At 42.0% G+C, this 22,654-nt stretch overlaps 1 protein-coding gene across 1 annotated transcript in view; it reads right to left on the reverse strand.

The window, feature by feature from the left end:
• Nucleotides 1-21,533, reverse strand: part of LOC110520273 (solute carrier family 49 member 4) — a 66,151-nt gene extending 44,618 nt beyond the window's left edge. Inside the window, exons 1-2 of the mRNA XM_021597462.3 lie at nt 20,906-21,533; nt 15,047-15,140 (exon numbers count right to left, since the gene is read on the reverse strand). Of these exons, the coding sequence (XP_021453137.2) occupies nt 15,047-15,140; nt 20,906-21,200 (389 nt within the window). The 5' untranslated portion in view covers nt 21,201-21,533. The remainder of the gene's footprint in view (nt 1-15,046; nt 15,141-20,905) is intronic.
• Between the last annotated feature and the right edge of the window lie 1,121 nt (nt 21,534-22,654).

Consider the following 22,654-nt stretch of genomic DNA (forward strand, 5'->3'; position numbering starts at 1 on the left):
CTGTTGCTGGGCAACACAGACTTTCAACTCCCTCCAAAGATTTTCTATGGGGTTGAGATCTGGAGACTGGCTAGGCCACTCCAGGACCTTGAAATGCTTCTTACGAAGCCACTCCTTCGTTGCCCGGGTGGTGTATTTGGGATCATTGTCATGCTGAAAGACCCAGCCACGTTTCATCTTCAATGCCCTTGCTGATGGAAGGAGGTTTTCACTCAAAATCTCACGATACATGGCCCCATTCATTCTTTCCTTTACACGGATCAGTCGTCCTGGTCCCTTTGCAGAAAAACAGCCCCAAAGCATGATGTGTCCACCCCCATGCTTCACAGTAGGTATGGTGTTCTTTGGATGCAATTCAGCATTCTTTGTCCTCCAAACACGACTAGTTGAGTTTTTACCAAAAAGTTCTATGGTCTCATCTGAGCATATGACATTCTCCCAATCTTCTTCCGGATCATCCAAATGCTCTCTAGCAAAAGCAGGGGGACATGTCTGGCACTGCAGGATTTGAGTCCCTGGCCGTGTAGTGTGTTACTGATGGTAGGCTTTGTTACTTTGGTCCCAGCTCTCTGCAGGTCATTCACTTAGGTCCCCCTGTGTGGTTCTGGGATTTTTGCTCACCGTTCTTGTGATCATTTTGACCCCACGGGGTGAGATCTTGCATGGAGCCCCAGATCGAGGGAGATTATCAGTGGTCTTGTATGTCTTCCATTTCCCAATAATTGCTCCCACAGTTGATTTCTTCAAACCAAGCTGCTTACCTATTGCAGATTCAGTCTTCCCAGCCTGGTGCAGGTCTACAATTTTGTTTCTGGTGTCCTTTGACAGCTCTTTGGTCTTGGCCAAAGTGGAGTTTGGAGTGTGACTGTTTGAGGTTGTCTGATAACAAGTTTAAACAGGTGCCATTAATACAGGTAACGAGTGGAGGACAGAGGAGCCTCTTAAAGAAGAAGTTACAGGTCTGTGAGAGCCAGAAATCTTGTTTGTTTGTAGGTGACCAAATACTTATTTTCCACCATAATTTGCAAATAAATTCATTAAAAATCCTACAATATGATTTTCTGGATTGTTTTCCCCTCATTTTGTCTGTCATAGTTGAAGTGTACCTATGATGAACATTACATGCCTCTCATCTTTTTAAGTGGGAGAACATGCACAATTGGTGGCTGACTAAATACTTTTTTGCCCCACTGTATTATTTGGATTAAAAAACACTCCAGGCCACTCTTGATCGTCTAAAACTAGATAGGATAGTAAGTATGTCGGATTTACAATGGACCTATATATTGTCAAATAACTTCCCTTTTCTGGCCAAATTGCTTTTGACAACAACAAAAAAAAAAAAAAAAAAAACTTGCGACCATCCACTGAATTTTGAAGCCCCAACGAGGCCCGAGACAAAATTGCCCACCTCTGGTGCAAATCCTTTAACGATTTTCATTATTAGCATTAATGTGGGTATGATTTAAGATAAAATGGTTATCTTTCCAGATAGAAGCTTCTTCAGCTTGGTAAATGTACAATAACTCTTCGAAAAGATTACAAGGCAGGCAACAAAGGTGAGACTAAAAAAAACTATTAAGAACCTGTGCATCTTCTTTGCTGAGTCTTATCTCGAGGAAAAGAACACAGCACTAATATTGACAGACATTCTGCTACAGTCCTGGCACCCGTAAACCAGTCGAACACTGCTGTCTGCCTTGAGTTCAAACCAGATAAGCTCATAGCAGAAGACAAAGAGCTGTCAACGCTGACAAGACAGATCGATGGAAGTGTAGCTATCCCATATCTCCTCCTGAGATCTTCTCAAACGACGGTTAACTCCCCCCTCCCTCCATCTCCTACAATACTCTCCCTCACATCTCTCTCCCTCTCCCACTGCTTTCCCTCAATCCCTTTCACCTTCCTCCTCTCTCTCCCTCCCCTCACTTAACACACTCCTTCTCCAGCTCTCTCTTCCTTCCCCCAGTCTCTCTCCCTCCTCCACACTCCCTCCATCTCGCACCCGTCCCCAGTCTCCCTCCCTCTCACGCTGTGATCATTCATTCCATTCAAGTCAAACAGAATGATCAAAATAATTAAAAGATTTATGGTGCCCGCTTGTCCACAAATCTATCTTCCATCTTGTACACTTGATGACAACACATCCTAAAACTGACCTCTTTTGGATTACTTTCCCTTTAAGAGGCATTAGAAGACAAAAAGGATCCATCAAACGCATTTGGTGTGTCATCATAGTGGTCTCTGATTTGGTCAGACTCACTAAGGTGGAACAAATTAAAACCGGCACCCTTTTTCAATGCCTGAATTGAATGTCATTGAGAAAACAGAAAGGTGTCAATGTTTTTTTTTTCACAAACATCTTTTCGGAATCCAAAAAGTAATCTAGTTTTTCAATAGTATCTGTAATCTGATTACAATATTTTTGCTGGTAACATAACTGATTGAAGTTAGTTTTAATCAGATCACATGAGTAACTCTCCAACCCTGGGTGTGGAAGAGGGGAGGATGGAGGGAGGGCAGTCGTTCTGTGAGAGATGATTCACTTAATGTATATTGATGAACCCTGTCAGAGAAAATCTCATTGCTCTGAGACCAAGCCAGCCCAGCGTGCAAGTCAGTCAGTTAGATATACGATATGGTCGCGTCTCTAACCTGGCACTGTGCGACAGAAATGATCCCACTGCCACTTCCAGATACCTGATCGAATCTAATGTACAATCAGAGAGGCCATGGCAGTATCATTGGCACAGTGGCAAAGTTTGCAGTTGGTACAGGGACACAACACGTCACGGTTGTGTGTGTGTGTGTGTGTGTGTGTGTAGCCAATCAACGAGATGTGAAGATATTTCTGAGAGAGAACCTTTGCATCAGTTCTCTGTATTTGCAAACATTTGAGCATTGCCTGCTTTAATTCAAGAGTTATCATATTGGTGCTCGGACCTCTGTCAAATTAGTGACCATTGTAATGATGTCTTGTCTTTTCTCCTCCTCCCCTGCCCTGGCCTCTTTTCAGATATTCTGACTCACACAAAGATCGCCTTCAGGTACGTTTCCTTACTTGAACTACACCAGAGAGCAGCTCTGACAACAGGAAGGTGTTTCAATCTCACAACCCACTCCCTTTGATTCTCAGAAATGAGCTCCAAACTGAACAAAGTTTACCCTCCAGAGCATATGGTGAAGAAATACGCCCATCGAACATGAAACGATTGTTCTCCCTCTTTAAAAATATGATCTAGTGTGTGCTGTCAGGGGAGCCATCCTGTTTCTAAATCAATCTTTAGGAGGGGATGAAAATCAAAGACTCTGTTTGATCGCTGGCTGGGATGCACTTGAACTCACTCAGCTCCTTTCAGATTCTCTCCTTTTCTATCTTCACCTCTTCTTCTCCGCTCTTCTCCTCTCAGCTCTTCCTTCTTCTCCTTTTCTATCTTCCCCTCTTCTCCGCTCCTGTCCTCCTCTCAGCTTCCTTCCTCTCCTTTTCTATCTTCACCTCTTCTCCTCCTCTCTTCTCCCAGCTCCTGTCCTCTCAGCTTCCTTCCTCTCCTTTTCTATCATCTCCTGTCCTCCTCTCAGCTTCCTTCTTCTCCTTTTCTTTCTCCTCTCTTCCCTCAGCTTCCTACCTCTCATTTTCTATCTTCACCTCTTCTCTCTTCTCCTGTCCTCCTCTCAGCTTCCTTCCTCTCATTTTCTATCTTCACCTCTTCTCCTCCTCTCTTCTCTCAGCTCCTGTCCTCATCTCAGCTTCCTTCTTCTCCTTTTCTTTCTCCTCTCCTCTTTTCCTTCTCCTCTCAGCTTCCTACCTCTCATTTTCTATCTTCACCTCTTCTCCTCTCTTCTCCTGTCCTCCTCTCAGCTTCCTTCTTCTCCTTTTCTATCTTCTCCTGTCCTCTCTCAGCTTCCTTCCTCTCATTTTCTATCTTCTCCTCTCCTCCTCTCAGCTCCCTTCCTCTCCTCTTCTCTCAGCTCCTCTCCTCCTGCTTTCCTTTTCTCTCCTATCTGCTCCTCTTTCCTTTACTTCCCTCACCTCTCCCCTCTTCTACCCTGTCTTCTCCTCTCCCCGTTCATCTCCTCTTATTCCCACAGACCTCTCAACAGATCAGCAGAACCTCTTACCATTGGTCGTATCTAAAATCACCGTCGTAGCCCCAGCAGCACCCACACTCTTGACGTTTCAAGAGAGATGGAAATTGAATATTTATGTGTGTGTGAGACAAGTAGATGGCAGCAGCATGGGTAAAAATAACACAAACCCCATGTCTCAGATCTCGAACTGTGCAGCCATAGACCTGTGAGCAGCAGCAGCAGCAAACGCAATGCAATGAGTGACACCTGCTGGTGACTTGGGGATCTGTTTCTGAATAGATCATAGGCTGTTAGATACACAGCTCAATAAGGCTTTACTGTTCAGTGGAAATATTAAGGAATCATATACGCCTAAGTGAAAGTGTCAGAGGTTACCTCAGGTTATCTGTTCTGATCTCCAAAGGTCAGAACAATTTCAAGCCCTCTGAGAAACTTCATAAATCTTTATGGTTTAAACGCACAGTGGCTGCTTGCTCAGGAACCGCACAACTCACAGAACAGTACGGTTGCCATGGTATGAGGGAGGTACTCCACTCGCATGGCATAAGGATCTACCTTCCCTCTAGGAGTATATTTTGACATCACTAACGCGTTTTCATAAAAGGCACAAAGTTGATCATAAAATCCTCCCTTACTGGCATTACAACTGTTACCTACTCTTAAATACTACAACTATAAACATAGGTTGACATGAATTAGTACAGGAGTTAGGCGTGGTAAGCGTGTCTTGAATTGTTTGTCCCGTATAGGCTAGATGTATAATGTAATCACTGGAACTGTGAGAGGAGAGACACCATCTCAGGGATAGTGCTTAACATAGATGGGTGTTAAACCTTTACGTATTGGCACTTTATCACCTCGATAGCAACACTTTCTGGGTCTCAGTTGGATGCGGAGATCTTATAATCACAACAGCACTCCACAGAGTACTTTGTCTGCAGAGTGCGGTTGTGTAGGCATCCTTACTGCCTGCAATGTAACACTCCTCCACGAGAACCGCCTCTCTTGTTTGATGGTGTATGCCTCAGTGTGACCCTGTATTTCTCACATGACAAAGTACAACAGCATATGCCCTCTTCAGCCACGTAGGCATAGTCACTGTAAAAACGTCCACACCAACACAATATTATGTCATGCTTATGGATGACCCTTGGCCAAGGACATGTAGTTTCAAGTCAACTTTATGCAGATCTCTAGTCTAGTACACATACACACACACACACACACACACACACACACACACACACACACACACACACACACACACCTATTCTGTTGTTCCATACTCAGCTGCCCTCTGAAGCATAGAGGTGACACAGGGAGAATGAAGACTTGTGGGGCATGAAGAGGTTGTTGTCAGTTACATGCAGTAATGGCACATAGCCTTAGCCTGGTCCCAGATATGTGTTGTAGCATAAACAGATTTGGGACCAGACTTTACAAAGCCTGGGGCAAACACAATATAAAAGTTTATACTTTCTTCAAACACCTTTATATCATTTTCTACAATGAAGGAATCATTCATGAGTCTCATTTCCTAAGCATCTCTCCTAAAACAAGAGCCAATCTTTCCAATTTATTTTAGACTTTTTAGTCTGTATTAATATAGCAATAAACTTAACTAAATGGTCTCATTTTACAGACCCAATCAGACTCCGAGAAAATGTGCCGTTAGAATACAATGAGTTTTTAACCTAACCTTTGGGAGCAAAATGAACAAACCTAACATCATAAATTCAGTTGGTGAAAGTGCTATACACCTCATTAAGGGAATACAATTTCCTTCCTCAATTGAAATACCCTTCATGTATCACCTGACTCGAGCTCATTGTGGAGCCTAATAAGAAATACGTGGGAGATGAACAATAGAGCAGGTAGGATAATAAAAGTACCTTTATAAGTAATCCAGATAACCTTGCCTAGGCCTCCTTTCAACACACAGATGCTTTTTTAGTATTGACTATATTTTTTAAGAGAGCAATGGAAGAAAGGACATGGTTTCCTTCTCGGGGGTTTTCAGCTGGTGGAAATAAGGATGGCAGAAATGACAGTGTGAATGAAAGCAGTAGTCAATAAGAGCAACAAAAAAGAAGCATCCACACAATTCAACAATTAAAATAGAATTCACATTTTTAGGAGGAAACGGTGAGCCTCAATCCCATTTCCAGGTCTCTGTTATTGTGAGGCATTCAAAACGAGCAGGAACTATTTCAATGTGACAGTTCAATATGAGTGTCAAACAAGTGGTTCATGAATTCTTTCATCCATCAAAACTATGCTCAACTAGATGGGTCCTTTCTTTTCTCCCTAAAGCTGCAATTTAAAAGCAGAAACCAGCAAATTACCATAGCTATTCAAATGATTTGTAATTTTAATAAATATACAATTCTGTGTAGCCTACGTTTGATCTGAGTAGCCTACGTTTGATCTGAGTTTTCTAGAGAAATAATCTCACAACATTATGGGGCATGATCTTGTATCGAAACTCATGCCAGAGTACAGTGCATTCGGGAAAGTATTCAAACTTTGACTTTTTCCACATTGTTACTTTACAGCCTTATTCTAAAATGGATTAAATAAATAAAAAATCCTACATCTACACACAATACCCCATAATGACATAATGGTTTTTCGAATCTATTGCAAATTTATTACAAATAAAAAACAGAAAAACCTTACTTAAATAAGTATTCAGACCCTTTGCAACGAGACTCGAAATTGAGCTTAGGTGCATCCTGTCTCCATTGACCATCCTTGAGATGTTTCTACAACTTGATTGGAGTCCAACTGTGGTAAATTCAATTGACTGGACATGATTTGGAAAGGCACATACCTGTCAGAGTTAACAGTGCATGTCAGAGCAAAAACCAAAACATGATCGAAGGAATTGTCCGTAGAGCTCCGAGACAGGATTGTGTCGAGACACAGATCTGGGGAATGTCTCCAAAAACACAGTGGCCTCCATCATTCTTAAATGGAAGAAGTTTGGAAACACTAAGACTCTTCCTAGAGCTGGCCACCCGGCCAAACTCAGCAATCGGGAGAGAAGGGCTTTGGTCAGGGATGTGACGAAGAACATGATGGTGACTCTGACAGAGTTCTTCTGTGAAGATGGGAGAACCTTCCAGAAAGACAGCCATTTCTGCAGCACTCCACCAATCAGGCCTTTATGGTAAACTGGCCAGACGGAAGCTACTTCTAAGTAAAAGGCACATGACAGCCCGCTTGGAGTTTGCCAAAAGGCACCTAAAGGACTCTCAGACCATGAGAAACAAGATTGTCTGGTCTGATGAAATCAAGCGTCACGTCTGGAAGAAACCTGGCACAATCCCTACGGTGAAGCTTGGTGGTGGCAGATTCATGCTGTGGGCATGTTTTCAGCGGCAGGGAATGTGAGACTAGTTAGGATCGAGGGAAAGATGAACAAAGCAAAATACATAGAGATCCTTGATGAAAACATGCTCCAGTGAGCTCAGGACCTCAGGCTGGGGCGAAGGTTCACCTAACAGGACAACTAACCTAAGCACACAGCCAAGACAATGCAGGAGTAGCTTCGGGACAAGTCTCAATGTCCTTGAGTGGCCCAGCCAGAGCCTGGACTTGAACCCAATCGAAAATCTCTGAAAATAGCTGTGCAGAGACACTCCCCATCCAACATGACAGAGCTTGAGAGGATCTGCAGAGAATAATGGGAAAAACTCCCCAAATACAGGTGTAATTGCTGCCAAAGGTGCTTCAACAAAGTACTGAGTAAAGGGTCTGAATACTTATGTAAATGTGATATTTCAGTGCTTTATTTTTAATACATTTGCAAAAATGTCTAAAAACCTGTTTTTGCTTTGTCCTTATGGGGTATTGTGTGTAGATTGATGAGGAGAAAAAACTATTTAATATATTTTGGAATAAGGCTGTAACAAAATATGGAAAAAGTCAAGAGGTCTAAATACTTTCCGAATGCACCGTAGACCAGGTTTGAGCAGAATCATACAGCATGGAGCAAAAAGTCAGGTTCAAAATTATTGGCACCTTTGATAAAGATGAGAAAAAAAAGACTGGATAACTTATTCAAATATTGAGCTATATTGTCATGACGTTGTCCTCTTTGGGTACAGCAAGCCCATCCCCCTCTCCCAGCCTCCCCCTGCCTCCTTCAACTAGGCTGCTGTGGTCAGAGAGAGGTCGTAAATTCCTGAGAAGACCCAGCCTCATGGCCACACAGTATAAGAGACAGAGTGAATTTTCATAGAGAACAAAGGAATTTCTTCCACCTCACAGAACTTGAGGTCCGAACAACATTTATGTTCCGGAGAAAGTATAAAAGATCGGTGAAGAATCCAGCTATGAACTGGTCCGTTACATTTTGGTGAGGCTCATGGGAGACGGTGCGGCCACATTACCATAACGCTGTTTATATAATAGCCTCAGATATGAGATTTACATCTAATTGTTGTATAAGATGAATGAGTGAGTATGATACTGTTTGTAAAATTGTGTGATGTGATTTTAGACTGTTTAATGAAGGAAACTCCAATTCCCTTTTGAGTTTAACTAAATCAGAGGACCGCCCTTTAGCCCAGTTAGGGTCAGGCATTCTGGGACAGCCCTTTTCTGCAATTCTGAATAAAACCCAACTTTGAGAAATTATCACCAGACCATGTTTTTCTCCATTAGGAGGGGACGAAGGTTGCAGACCATTGCTGAATCCTTTAACCATACCACGTGGTTAAACTCTTAGACAATCGATACAGACAGAATAAGACAAGTCTTTGATATTAATTACTAGTCTGCAGCTAGGAATTTGGTATCATTGAACGCGAAGAACGACAACCGCCGAAACATTCACTCCATAACGAAACGGATGAATGTCGCTCTGAACTATCCCCTCTAACCTGGACAAACTCTCCAACAGAAACTAACTTTTCAACAGCGATCAAGATGACACACTGAGCGTAAATATATATATTGATTGCAATTGTTCCCGAATGAGTGAGCGTTCATGTGCAAAGGATTAGTATTTCAACTGTTATAATTATTACTCTGTAGTGACTTCTCAGCTGACTCCCCCTTTTGTCCACCAAGCCGCGATGCCGGTTTAGCCCACTAGGGCACATTCCCCTATCATTTCTTGTAACCATATTTACCTTGATTGTTTGTTCATGTATTTCTGTGAATTACTTAGTTAGTAATAAATAAATGATTTAAGACAATTGATGTATGGATGACTCATAGTGAAGACTGGGTTCGTGCAGATAACCAACAATTTACAACGTTTGGAATGAGACTAACGTGAGGTAAAGTAAATAATTCATTAATCAGAAGACTATGGATCAGATATGAAAATATCTTTGTAATCTGAATATTTTGTAATCTGAATATTTTCCTTGGTGCCCCGACTTCCTAGTTAATTACAGTTACATGATTAATCAGTTTGATCGCGTAACACTAATTACAGAGAATCTTTGATAAAAACTATAAGTCTTCAGTTTAATGATAGTAAAGACACTACAGTATGCTGAAAGAAGTTGGATAATTATTTTATACTAATATCATTGCTCAGTGAAAGATTTTGTTTAACAAACAATATAATTATTTCTAAAAGGTGACAATTATTGGTACCCCTTAACATTCTTATAAAAAAAAAATCTAAATAAATTAAATCTGCATTAACATTCTATTTTATTTCAGTTAATCTCTTTTTAAGAAACTGTACTGTGGCCTTCCATGGCTTTCTGTTTCACTGGGGTATAAAAATTAGTTAACAAGCATGAAAAAACCATTAAGAAGTTTAAACCACTGGAACAGTGGTAAACTTGCCTGGTATTGGACACAGGTGTACTGTATCTTGTTAAAGTCAATGGGATTATGAACTTTACCAAGTACCAGGACATTTTAGCCAAAGACCTGGTTGCCTCTGCCAGGAACCTGAAACTTGGCCGCAAGTGGACCTTCCAGCAAGACAATAATCGCAAGCGCATATCAAAATCCACATAAACAGCAAAACCCACATTTTTCAATAGCTAACTCAGTCTCCGGACTTTGAAGAGGGCAGTCCTTAGGCGCAGACTGAATGATATAAAGGCTCTGTAAAGATTCTGTATTGAGGAAATATATATAAAGCAAGGGTGGGCAATAATTCTGGACCTGACTGTATCCCTATATAAAGCAAGGGTGGGCAATAATTCTGGACCTGACTGTATCACTATATAAAGCAAGGGTGGGCAATAATTCTGGACCTGACTGTATCACTATATAAAGCAAGGGTGGGCAATAATTCTGGACCTGACTGTATCACTATATAAAGCAAGGGTGGGCAATAATTCTGGACCTGACTGTATCACTATATAAAGCAAGGGTGGGCAATAACTTTGGCTTGAGGGTCACATCGGGATGTGAAAATTCAACAGAGGGCCGCACAGATCATTTCTCAGACTGGCAGGTCAAAGGGCAGATATTTGGAAATATATGTAGGTCCATTATAATTTCTACACACAACAATTGTTTTTGCCCGCACACACTTTTTCAATTCTGCCCACACATTTTCTATAGGATTGAGGTCAGGGCTTTGTGATGTGTGGTGGTTTATTTCTGCTTTACCAAATGAGGAGAGTTACAAACTTCACACACCAGTCAGAGTTATACTTAAAGTACATCTTAAATAATAAGAGCTTTGCAATAGCCTTTTGACTTTCAATGATGCGCCATCTCTAATGAACCAATGAAAGTACCAACATAAAAGTACAAAGATCTTTTATAGCCAAGATACACCCCTCTCAACTTACATGACGAACCACAGATCTTAGGAACAGTTCACAAAGGGACATTATAATTGAGAAAGGAGTATTTCTTAGCCAGATAACAATCACTATAAATTATCGTTCAGTTTGGTCCCTTAAGACGAGGTTCTAATCTCGTTCCTGGTAATTCATAGCACAGAACCATTACCTCATGTTATCTGGAATGCTCTTTAGGTTTTATCACCCAAAGACATCGTAAATCTCCTCTGTCAGTGCTCTCTCATAGAGGCCCATCCTCAGTGGAACACACACACAATAGTTAACAGAATACTCTATTATGGTCGAATAAAACAACCATTATAATGCAATACAAGCATTATAACATAATCTTGCAATTTTCCACGACAGATGGCCACTCCAATACCTTGACTTTGTTGACCTTAAGTCATTTTTCCACAACTTTGGAAGAATGCTTGGGGTCATTGTCAATTTGGAAGACCCATTTGTGACCAAGCTTTAACTTCCTGACTGATGTCATGAGATGGTTTCAATATATCCACAGAATTTTCCTTCCACATGATTTCTTCAATTTTGTGAAGTGCACCAGTCCCTCCTGCAGCAAAGCACACCCACAACATGATGCTGCCACCCCCGTTCTTCACGGTTGGGATGGTGTTCTTCGGCTTGCAAGCATCCCCTTTTTCCTCCAAACATAACGATGGTCATTATGGCCAAACAGTTCTATTTTTGTTTCATTAAACCAGAGGAAAGTTCTCCAAAAAGTACAATCTTTGTCCCCATGTGCATTTGCAAACCGTAGTCTGGCTTTTTATGACGGTTTTGGAGCAGTGGCTTCTTCCTTGCTGAGCAGCCTTTCAGGTTATGTCGATATAGGACTCTTTTTACTGTGGATATAGACACTTTGTACCTGTTTCCTCCAGCATCTTCACAAGGTCCTTTGCTGTTGTTCTGGGATTGATTTGCACTTCTTGCACCAAAGTACGTTCATCTCTAGAAGACAGAACGCCATACCGCGTTCCTGAGCGGTATGACGGCTGCGTGGTCTCATGGTGTTAATGCTTGCATACTATTGTTTGTACAGATAAACGTGGTACCTTCAGGCATTTGGACATTTCTCCCAAGGATGAACCAGATTTGTGAAGGTCTACAATTTGTTTTCTGAGGTCTTGGATGATTTCTTTTGATTTTCCCATGATGTCAAGCAAAGAGGCACAGAGTTTGAAGGTAGGCCTTCCACAGGTATAGCTCCAATTGACTCAAATTATGTCAATTAGCCTATCAGAAGCTTCTAAAGCCATGACATAATTTTCTGGAATTTTCCAAGCTGTTTAAAGGCACAGTCAACTTAGTGTATGTAAACTTCTGACCCACTGGAATTGTGATACAGTGAATTATAAGTGAAATAATCTGTCTGTAAACAATTGTTGGAACAATTACTTGTGTCATGCACAAAGTAGATGTCCTAACCGACTTGTCAAAACTATAGTTTGTTAGCAAGACATTTGTGGAGTGGTTGAAAAACGAGTTTGAATGACTCCAACCTAAGTGTATGTAAACTTCCGACTTCAACTGTGTATACAGTATGGACCGGGTTGATCATGAGCCACCAGTAACTCTCAGGCCACCTAGGAGTAGCTCACCAAACAATTCTGAAAGTACATGAAATGTTCACGTGTTCTACCTCACAAGAATCAGACACTGCAACCTCCCAGCAACAAAACATTGACATTATTTAACCCCTGGTTAGCCAGTATTGGCTTTAAAAGCCAAACCCGTAGCACACGCTCCAGCAGGTATATTTCACTGGTCATATATATATATATATATATATTTTTCTTTAAAACCTAACACGTTATCTGCCAATTAATTTCCAGCAATATTGCCCATATGTCTGTGTGGTGCGCGTGTTTGTCGATCACTCCGTGTGTAGACAGTTGATGTGATAACAAACTTGTGGGTTGACAGAAATACTTTCACCAAAACCTCCTCAATTAATTGTTAACTGCATAGTAGGCTTACCTGGCAGATGTACAGTACCAGTCAAAGGTTTGGACACACCTACTCATTCAAGGGTTTTACTTTATTTTTTACTATTTTCTACATTGTAGAATAATAGTGAACACATCAAAACTATGAAATAACACATATGAAATCATGTAGTAACCAAAACAAGTGTTAAACATATCAAAATATATTTTATATTTAAGATTCTTCAAAATAGCCTTCCTTTGCCTTGATGACAACTTTGCACACTCTTGGCATTCTCTCAACCAGCTTCATGAGGTGTACCTCACCTGGAATATATTTCAATTAACAGGTGTGCCTTGTTAAAAAAAAATATTTGTGGAATATCTTTCCATCTTAATGCATTTGAGCCAATCAGTTGTGTTGTGACAAGGTAGTGGTGGTATACAGAAGATTTGGTAAAAGATCATGTCCATATTATGGTAAGAACAGCTCAAATAAGCAAAGAGAAATTACAGTCCATCAATACTTTAAGACATGAAGGTCAGTCAATGCGGAACATTTCTTCAAGTGCAGTCGCAAAAACCATCAAGCGCTATGATGAAACTGGCTCTCATGAGGACTGCCACAGGAAAGATAGACCCAGAGTTACCTCTGCTGCAGAGGATAAGTTCATTAGAGTTACCTGTCTCAGAAATTGCAGCCTAAATAAATGCTTCACAGAGTTCAAGTAACAGACACATCTCAACATCAACTGTTCAGAGGGGACAGTATGAATCAGGCCTTCATGGTCAAATTTCTGCAAAGAAACCACTACTAAAGGACACCAATAAGAAGAAGAGACTTGCTTGGGCCAAGAAACAAGAAACGGACATTAGACCAGTGTAAATCTGTCCTTTGGTCTGATGAGTCCAAATGAGAGATTTCTGGTTCCAACCGCCGTGTCTTTTTGAGACGCAGAGTAGGTGAACGGATGATATCCGCATGTGTGGTTCCCACCATGAAGCCTGGAGGAGGTGGTGTGATGGTGCTTTGCTGGTGACACTGTCTGTGATTTATTTAGATTTCAAGGTACCCTTAACCAGCATGGCTACCACAGCATTCTAAAGCAATACAGTTTGACACATACAACAACACAGAGTTACACATGGAATAAACAAACATACAATCAATAATACCCCAATAATACCACATCTGGTTTGCGCTTGGTGGGACTATCATTTGTTTTTCAACAGGATAATGACCCAACACCACCTCCAAGCTGTGTAAGGGCTATATTACCAAGGAGAGTGATGGAGTGCTGCTTCAGATTACCTGGCCTCCACAATCACCTGACCTCAACCCAATTGAGATGGTTTGGGATGAGTTGGACCGCAGAGTGAAAGAAAAGCAGCCAACAAGTGCTCAGCATATGTGGGAACTCCATCAAGACTGTTGGAAAATCATTCCAGGTGAAGCTGGTTGAGAGAATGCCAAGAGTGTGCAAAGCTGCCATCAAGGCAAATGGGTGGATACTTTGAAGAATCTAAAATCTAAAATCTATTTTGATTTGTTAAACACTTTTTTGGATACTACATGATTCCATGTGTTATTTCATAGTTGTGATGTCTTCACTATTATTTACAATATATAAAATAGTAAAAAATAATAATAATTGAATGAGTAGGTGTGTCCAAAATTTTGACTGGTATTTGTTATTTGCAAACTAGGCCATGAAATGAGCAGCAGCAGTACAGAACCATCACTAGACAGGCACATTAGACGGCACATTCCTCACTCACTAGATGCGCAATAAAAAATAAATAATCTACTTGTTAGTTTTCTTCCAGACCCCCACAAGAAATGGTCTTCTGTTGTAATTTAAGCATTTACATGAATATCCAATTGTTTCTCTATAAACAATTGTAATGTTGAGAGTGAAAAACAAAAACCAGGAAAAATTCAACTGAGAAAACATAATTTGGGAAAATATCAAACATAATTTGGAGAGAGAAAATCACAGATTTTATAGGGCCATCCTTTTATTAAGAGTTGTTAATTTACCATTATTTATTTTACCAAGTATGTTGACAGAAAACGTTATTGTGTACAGTAAGGACCAGTGGAAGAGTTGCAGGCAAGAGGAAAAGAGAATAATTTGAAAGTTTGAAAATAAATGAGTAGCTCTCATGCTAGAAAAGGTTGGTATGGACTATATATAAAGTATTTAGCATGGCTCTGGGAGTGAGGGTTGTTACCATCGTCTTAGATGCTGTTCTTGTACAGGGACACTTCGCAGCGCTGTCCCAATCACCATGAAGAAGGCTGACAGTAGAAGAGACACCCGCAGACCTGCAGCACAAGAGGGGAGAGATGTAGCATGAAAGGGGCGAGGTGGAGAAAGAGGGGAGAGATGGCGAGAGAGTAAAGAGAAGAGGGGAGACAGCGATGGGAGAGGTGGGGTTGAAGTAGGTTAGTTTGGGGACTAGAGAGAGAAAAATGGGAGGTTATTCTGTAAAACTGTTCCAAATGTTACAGTACTACTACACAGTGCATTCGGAAAGTATTCAGACCCCTTTACTTTTTCCATTTTGTTAAGTTACAGCCTTATTCTAAAATATTTATTTTTTAAATATCATCAATTTACACACAATACCACGTAATGACTAAGTGAAAACAGGTTTTAAGAAATGTTTGCTAATTTATAAAATTTTTAAAACAGAAATACCTTATTTACATAACTATTCAGACCCTTTGCTATGAGACTCGAAATTGAGCTCAGGTGCATCCTGTTCCCATTGAGCATCCTTGAGATGTTTCTACAACTTGATTGGAGTCAACTTGTGGTAAATTCAATTGATTGGACATGATTTGGAAAGGCACACATCTGTCTATATAAGGACTCACAGTTGACAGTGTATGTCAGAGCAAAACCAAGCCAGGAGGTCGAAGGAATTGTCTGTAGAGACAGGATTGAGTCAAGGCACAGATCTGGTCCCCAACAACACAGTGGCCTCCATCATTCTTAAATGGAAGAAGTTTGGAACCACCAAGACTATTCCTAGTGCTGGCCGCCCGGCCAAACTGAGCAATCGGGGGAGGGCCTTGGTCAGGGAGGTGACCAAGAACCCAATCGTCACTCTGGAGCTCTGCCAGAGTTCCTCTGTGAAGATGGGATTACATTCCTGAAGGACAACCATCTCTGCACCACTCTACCAATCAGGCATCTATGTTATACTGGCCAGCAAGAGCCACTCAGTAAAAGGCACATGACAGTCTGCTTGGAGTTTGCCAAAAGGCACCTAAAGACTCTCAGACCATAAGAAACAAGAATCTCTGGTCTGATGAATCCAAGATTGAACTCTTGGGCCTGAATGCCAAGTGTCACTTCTTTTTTTCCCCTTGTTTTATTATTTTTGTTTTATTTTACCCCTTTTTCGTGGTATCCAATTAGTAGTAGTTACTGTCTTGTCTCATCGCTGCAACTCCTGTACAGACTCAGGAGAGGCGAAGGTCGAGAGCCATGCGTCCTTCGAAACACAACCCAACCAAGCCGCACTGCTTCTTGACACAGTGCACATCCAACCCAGAAGTCAGCCGCACCAATGTGTCGGAGGAAACACCATACACCTAGCGACCTGGGCAGCGTGCACTGCGCCCAGCCCGCCACAGGAGTCACTAGTGCGCGATGAGACAAGGATATCCCTGCCGGCCAAACCCTTCCTAACCCGGACAACGCTGGGCCAATTGTGCGTCGCCCCATGAGCCTCCTGGTCGCGGCCGGCCTGCAGCAGAGCCTGGGCTCGAACCCAGAATCTCTGGTGGCACAGCTAGACCACTGCGCCACCCGGGAGGCCCGCCAAGTGTCATTTCTGGAGGAAACCTGGCATCATCTCTTAGGTGAAGCATGGTGTTGGCAGCATCATGCTGTGGGCATGTTTTTCAGCAGGGACTGAAAGATTAGTCTGGATCGAGGGAAAGATGAACGGAGCAAAGTACGATCCTTGATGAAAACCTGCTCCAGAGATCTCAGGACCTCAGACTGGGTGAAGGTTCACCTTCCAACATGACAACAACCCTAAACACACAGCAAAGACAATGCAGGAGTGGCTTCGGGACAAGTCTCTGAAAGTCCTTGAAATGGCCCCGCCAGAACCCGGACTTGAACCCGATCGAAGATCTCTGGACTATAGAGACCTGAAAATAGCTGTGCAGTGACGCTCCCCATCCAACCTGGGAGAAACTCCCCAAATACAGGTGTGCCAAGCTTGTGGTGTCTTAACCAAGAAGACTCAATGCTGTAATCGCTGCCAAAGGTGCTTCAACAAATTACTGAGTAAAGTGTCTGAATATTTATGCAAATGTGATATTTCTGTTTTTCATTTGTAATCTATTATATGTCCCCCAAAACGTTTTTTGCCTTGTCATTATGGGGTATTGTGTGTAGAATGAGGGAAAAAAATATTTAATACATTTTAGAATAAGGCTGTATCAAAATTTGGAAAAAGTCAAGGGGTCTGAATAATTTCCGAATGCACTGTATATACAAAAGTATGTGGACACCACTTCAAATTAGTGGACTATGCTATTTCAGCCACACCCGTTGCTGAACGGTGTATAAAATCGAGCAAACAGCCATGCAATTTCCATAGACAAACATTGGCAGTAGAATGGCCTTCCTGAATAGCTCAGTGACTTTCAACATGGCACCATCATAGGATGCCACCTTCCCAACAAGTCAGTTAGTCAAGTTTCTGCCCTGCTAGAGCTGCCCCAGTCAACTGCAAGTGCTGTTATTGTGAAGGGGAAACATCTAGGAGCAACAACGGCTCAGTTGTGGTAGGCCACACAAGCTCACAGAACGGGACCGTCAAGTGCTGAAGCGTGTAAAAATTGTCTGTCCATGGTTGTAACACTCACTGTGTTCCAAACTGCCTCTGGAAGCAACATCAGGACAAGAACTGTCGTCGGGAGCTTCATTAAATTAATTTCCATGGCCTAGCAACCACACACATGCCTATGACCACCATGCGCAATGGCAAGCGTCGGCTGGAGTGGCCATTGGACTCTGGAGCAGTGGAAACGCATTATCTGGAGTGATGAGTCACACTTCACCATCTGTTAGTCTGACGGACTAATTTGGGTTTGGAGAATGCCAGGAGAACGCTACTTGCCCGAATGCATAGTGCCAACTGTAAAGTTTGGTGGAGGAGGAATAATGATATGGGGCTGTTTTTCATGGTTCGGGCTAAGCCCGTAAGTTCCAATGAAGGCAAATCTTAATGCTACATCATACAATGACATTCTAGACGATTCTGTGCTTCCAACTTTGTGGCAACAGTTTGAGGAATGCCCTTTCCTGTTTCAGGACGATAATGCCCCCGTGCAAAGCGAGGACAATACAGAAATGGTTTGTCATAATCGGTGTGGAAGAACTTGACTGGCTGGTACAGAGCCCTGACTGCAACCCCATCGATCACCTTTGGGATGAATTAGAACTCTGACTGCGAGCCAGGCCTAATCGCCCAACATCAGTGCCTGACCTCACTAATGCTCTTGTGGCTGAATGGAAGCAAGACCCCGCAGCAATGTTCCAACAAGGCTTCCCAGAAGACTGGAGGCTGTTATAGCAGGAAAGGGAGACCAAGTCCATGCCCATGATTTTGGAATGAGAGATGTTCGACGAGCAGTTGTCCACATACTTTTGGTCACATAGTGTATTTTCTATAATTGTTGAGATCATTCTAAACATTATCCCAAATATGAATCACTAGTCCCCAGTCAACTCCCCCCAAACCACAACATCCCAGTTCTCTTCCTCATATACACACCCAGAGAAATGCAGCTTCCTTTCTGACTTAAGTCTACATTTTCAGTTTCCACCACATGACCATCATTTAAGAGAACTTCTGTTCCCCTAGTCATTATCTGTTCCCCAATTTCCCCTTGGTAGTGATGAGTGCGAGTCACTAGCTGAAAAAGTACACAATTGGTGACAAATTGATAATCCTATCATCAGATAAACTAAATCTGATTTTGATCACTGCCTAGTTAATTAATGGTTTAATAAATACAAATAAAATAAAGAAATGTTGGGGAAACATGAATTCTGTATCTCCAAATGTTTCTGCGGGTTCCCTTTAGGAAATCTGTTCCTGTCTGTCAGATCTCCATGTACTAAAGATGGCACAACTAAACAATGGCAGATGCTGGTATGTGGATCCTGTGTACAAAATACATTTAATTATAATCTCTACCAGACAGTCATTGGAGCTGCTTTTCATCAGGGTTGGCCTACATACTACAGTAGCAAAAAATTATATTACACTGTATGACCTGTTTAGATTATGTAACACCCATAGCACTGTCATCATTTTGTTTTTAGAGAGACAGTCATGTCCCTAGATGACTAACTAACCACATGACAAACTTATGACAAATGCCCTTTGCTTTAATATGCTTTATATGTTATTTGCTTTTATGTTTCCTGGGGGATAAATTAACTGTTTTTGTCACCTGACAGTGTGTTCTGTGTGTTAGATGGGTGTTAGCTAACGGTGTCAATCAAGTGATGTGGAGGAACTGGTTTAGTTTGGTGGTTAGCTAGCCCGTATGGGAGCGCTTGTCGCGACACTTATACATGGCTCCTTTTAAGTGTTACTTGAACTGCCTGTAAATTACACTTGACTGGACTGTGTTGTTTGAGAGATTGGTGAACGAGATTTCAGAGACTACACATAAGTGGGTCCTAGCAAAAACTCCACAGAGGCAGTAAGTCAGTCACCATTTCTTACAGGAACATGTTATTCTGTGGAGGCTGGTTTGTAATGGTTACTAAAACGACTTGGTGAAAAGAACATACTGAAAAGACAGAAACATTATGTTATTTATGGCTGTGTTATGGCCGTGTGGTGCAAGGACAACAACCTCTCCCTCAACGTGATCAAGACAAAGGAGATGATTGTGGACTACAGGAAAAAGAGGTCTGAGCATGCCCCCTTTCCCATCAACGGGGCTGCAGTGGAGCAGGTTGAGAGGTTCACGTTCCTTGATGTCCACATCACAAAACAAACTAACATAGTCCAAGCACACAAGACAGTCGTGAAGAGGGCACATCAAAACCTATTCCCTCTCAGGAGACTGAAAAGATTTGGCATTGGTCCTCAGATCCTCAAAAGGTTCTACAGCTGCACCATCACTGCCTGGTATGGCAACTGCTCGGCCACAAGGTACTACAGAGAGTAGTGCGTACGGCCCAGTACATCACTGGGGCCAAGCTTCCTGCCATCCAGGACCTACATACCAGGCGGTGTCAGAGGAAGGCCCTAAAAATTGTCAAAGACCCCAGCCACCATAGTCATAGACTGTTCTCTCTGCTACCGCACGGCAAGCGGTACCGAAGCGCCAAGTCTAGGTCCAAGAGGCTTCTAAACAGCTTCTACCCCCAAGCTATGAGACTCCTAAACATATAATCAAATGGCTACCCAGACTATTTGCATTGCCCCCCTTTTTTTACACCGCTGCTACTCTCTGTTATTATCTATGCATAGTCACTTTAATAACTCTACCTAAATGTACATATTACCTCAACTAACTGGTGCCCCCGCACATTGACTCTGTACCGGTACCCCCCTGTTTATAGTCTCGCTATTGTTATTTTACTGTTGCTCTTTAATTACTTGTTACTTTTATTTCTTATCCGTATTTTTTTAACTGCATTGTTTGTTGGGGGCTCATTAGTAAGCATTTCACTGTAAGATCTACACCTGTTGTATTCGCTGCATGTGACTAATACAATTTGATTTGAACAACATTGCAACTAGGTCAGTCTGAGGGAAATGTTAAGATGTTTCTTTGTTTCCTTTCTTGTGGTTGATTTGGTTTGGAGGGGGGGGGGGTAGCTTAGCTGATCAACTTTGATCTATGATTTCTCAGAAATATCGTATCTTGAAAGTTTTATAGGGATTTGTGTGTCAACAATTCACAACTTCATGCACTGCAATAAAACTATATAAATGTTGGAATGGAGACAAACATTTGTTTTAAATGACATGAAGGAAAGTACATTGTGTTCCAGTACAGTATTGTCAACTGTCATTTAGAACAAAACAACTCACCCTTTTTGTCCATTAGCCATATAAATAGCAGCCAAGGCGCGAACCCCACTGGCCCCCAAAGAACAAGCACGGCGATGTCAGATTTGGTGAAATCGTACGCATGCATGGCAGAGTTCTGAATTGGGCCCCAGGTGTTCCATACTATCCCTTGCATGAACGCCAACAAGGAAAACAGAGTCAGAACCAGCCATCTTCTCCCGTAGACTTGGCTGTAAACTGGCTGAATGCTCGTCTCGCGGTCAGGAGGAACAAGAAGAGGTTCCCTTTCACCCTCTGTGCTCGATGCAGCACCCATCGCATTTGATACAATGTAGCGTTCGTTCAGCAGCGATTTAGTCCGCGCGCTATGTCCAATATTCGATTACACAATGGCAACAAATGTACCGGTATCTAACTTCAATATCAGTTGCCCAGAGAAACAACAACAATCGATGTCATTGCTACTTCACTGCGCATGCCTGGACGTTCACGGAAATGGTCACAATTTTGAAAGCGAAACCTGGGATGTACAGTAGGCATTAATTACTATTAGTTGGATTCCGTTGAAAAACGTTTCGTCTGTTGCAAAACGTTTCGCAACGACAAATGAATGTAGGTCCCGCTCCGTTTATTTCCTTTAGCTAGTGTTGCTTCCGTTTGGTTCCTAAAGTAAACGGTAAACAATTCCCGTTGCAAAACATTTTGCAATAGATGAAACATTTTCCAGCGGAATCTGACTAAATTAAATCAAATTTGATTTGTCACATACACATGATTAGCATATGTTACTGAGGGTGTAGCGAAATGCCTGTGCTTCTAGCTCCGACAGTGCAGTAATATCTAACACGTAATATTTAACAAATTACACGACATATACCCAATATACACAAATCTAGGTAGGAATTAATTAAGACTATATTCATATGAACGAGCGATGTCAGAGCAGAACGGACTAAGATACAGTAGAATAGTATAGAATACACTATATACATATGAGATGAGTAATGCAAGATATGTAAACATTATTAAGTGAATGAGATACCGTAGAATAGTATAGAAAACAGTATATACATATGAGATGAGTAATGCCAGATATTTAAACATTAAGTGACTAAGATACCGTAGAATAGTATAGAATACAGTATATACATATGAGATGAGTAATGCCAGATATGTAAACATTATTAAAGTGACTAGTGTTCCATTCCTTAAAGTGGCCAGTGATTTCTAGTCTATGCCTACAGGCAGCAGCCTCTAATGTGCTAGTGATGGCTGTTTAACAGTCTGATGGCCTTGAGATAGAAGCTGATTTTCTCGGCCCCAGCTTTGATGTACCTGTACTGACCTCGCCTTCTGGATGATAGCGGGGTGAACAGGGAGTAACTCGGGTAGTTTATGTCCTTGATTATCTTTTTGGCCTTCCTGTGACATCAGGTGCTGTAGGTGTCCTGGAGGGCGGGTAGTTTGCCCCCGGTAATGCGTTGGGCAGACCGCACCACCCTCTGGAGAGCCTTGCCATTGCGGGCGGTGCAGTTGCCGTACCAGGCGGTGGGTACAGCCCGACAGGATGCTTTCAATTGTGTATCTGTAAAGGTTTGTGAGGGCTTAGGTGACAAGCCAAAAAAATGTAGCATCCTGAAGTTGAAGAGGCTCTGTTGCGCCTTCTTCACCACACTGTCTGTGTGGATTGTCCATTTCAGTTGGTCAGTGATGTGCATACCAAGGAACTTGAAGCTTTCCACCTTCTCCACTGCGGTCCTGTCGATGTAG

Source organism: Oncorhynchus mykiss, chromosome 3 (genome assembly GCF_057628025.1).
Source record: "Oncorhynchus mykiss isolate SJ-2025 chromosome 3, ASM5762802v1, whole genome shotgun sequence".
Classification (NCBI taxonomy): Eukaryota; Metazoa; Chordata; class Actinopteri; order Salmoniformes; family Salmonidae; genus Oncorhynchus; species Oncorhynchus mykiss.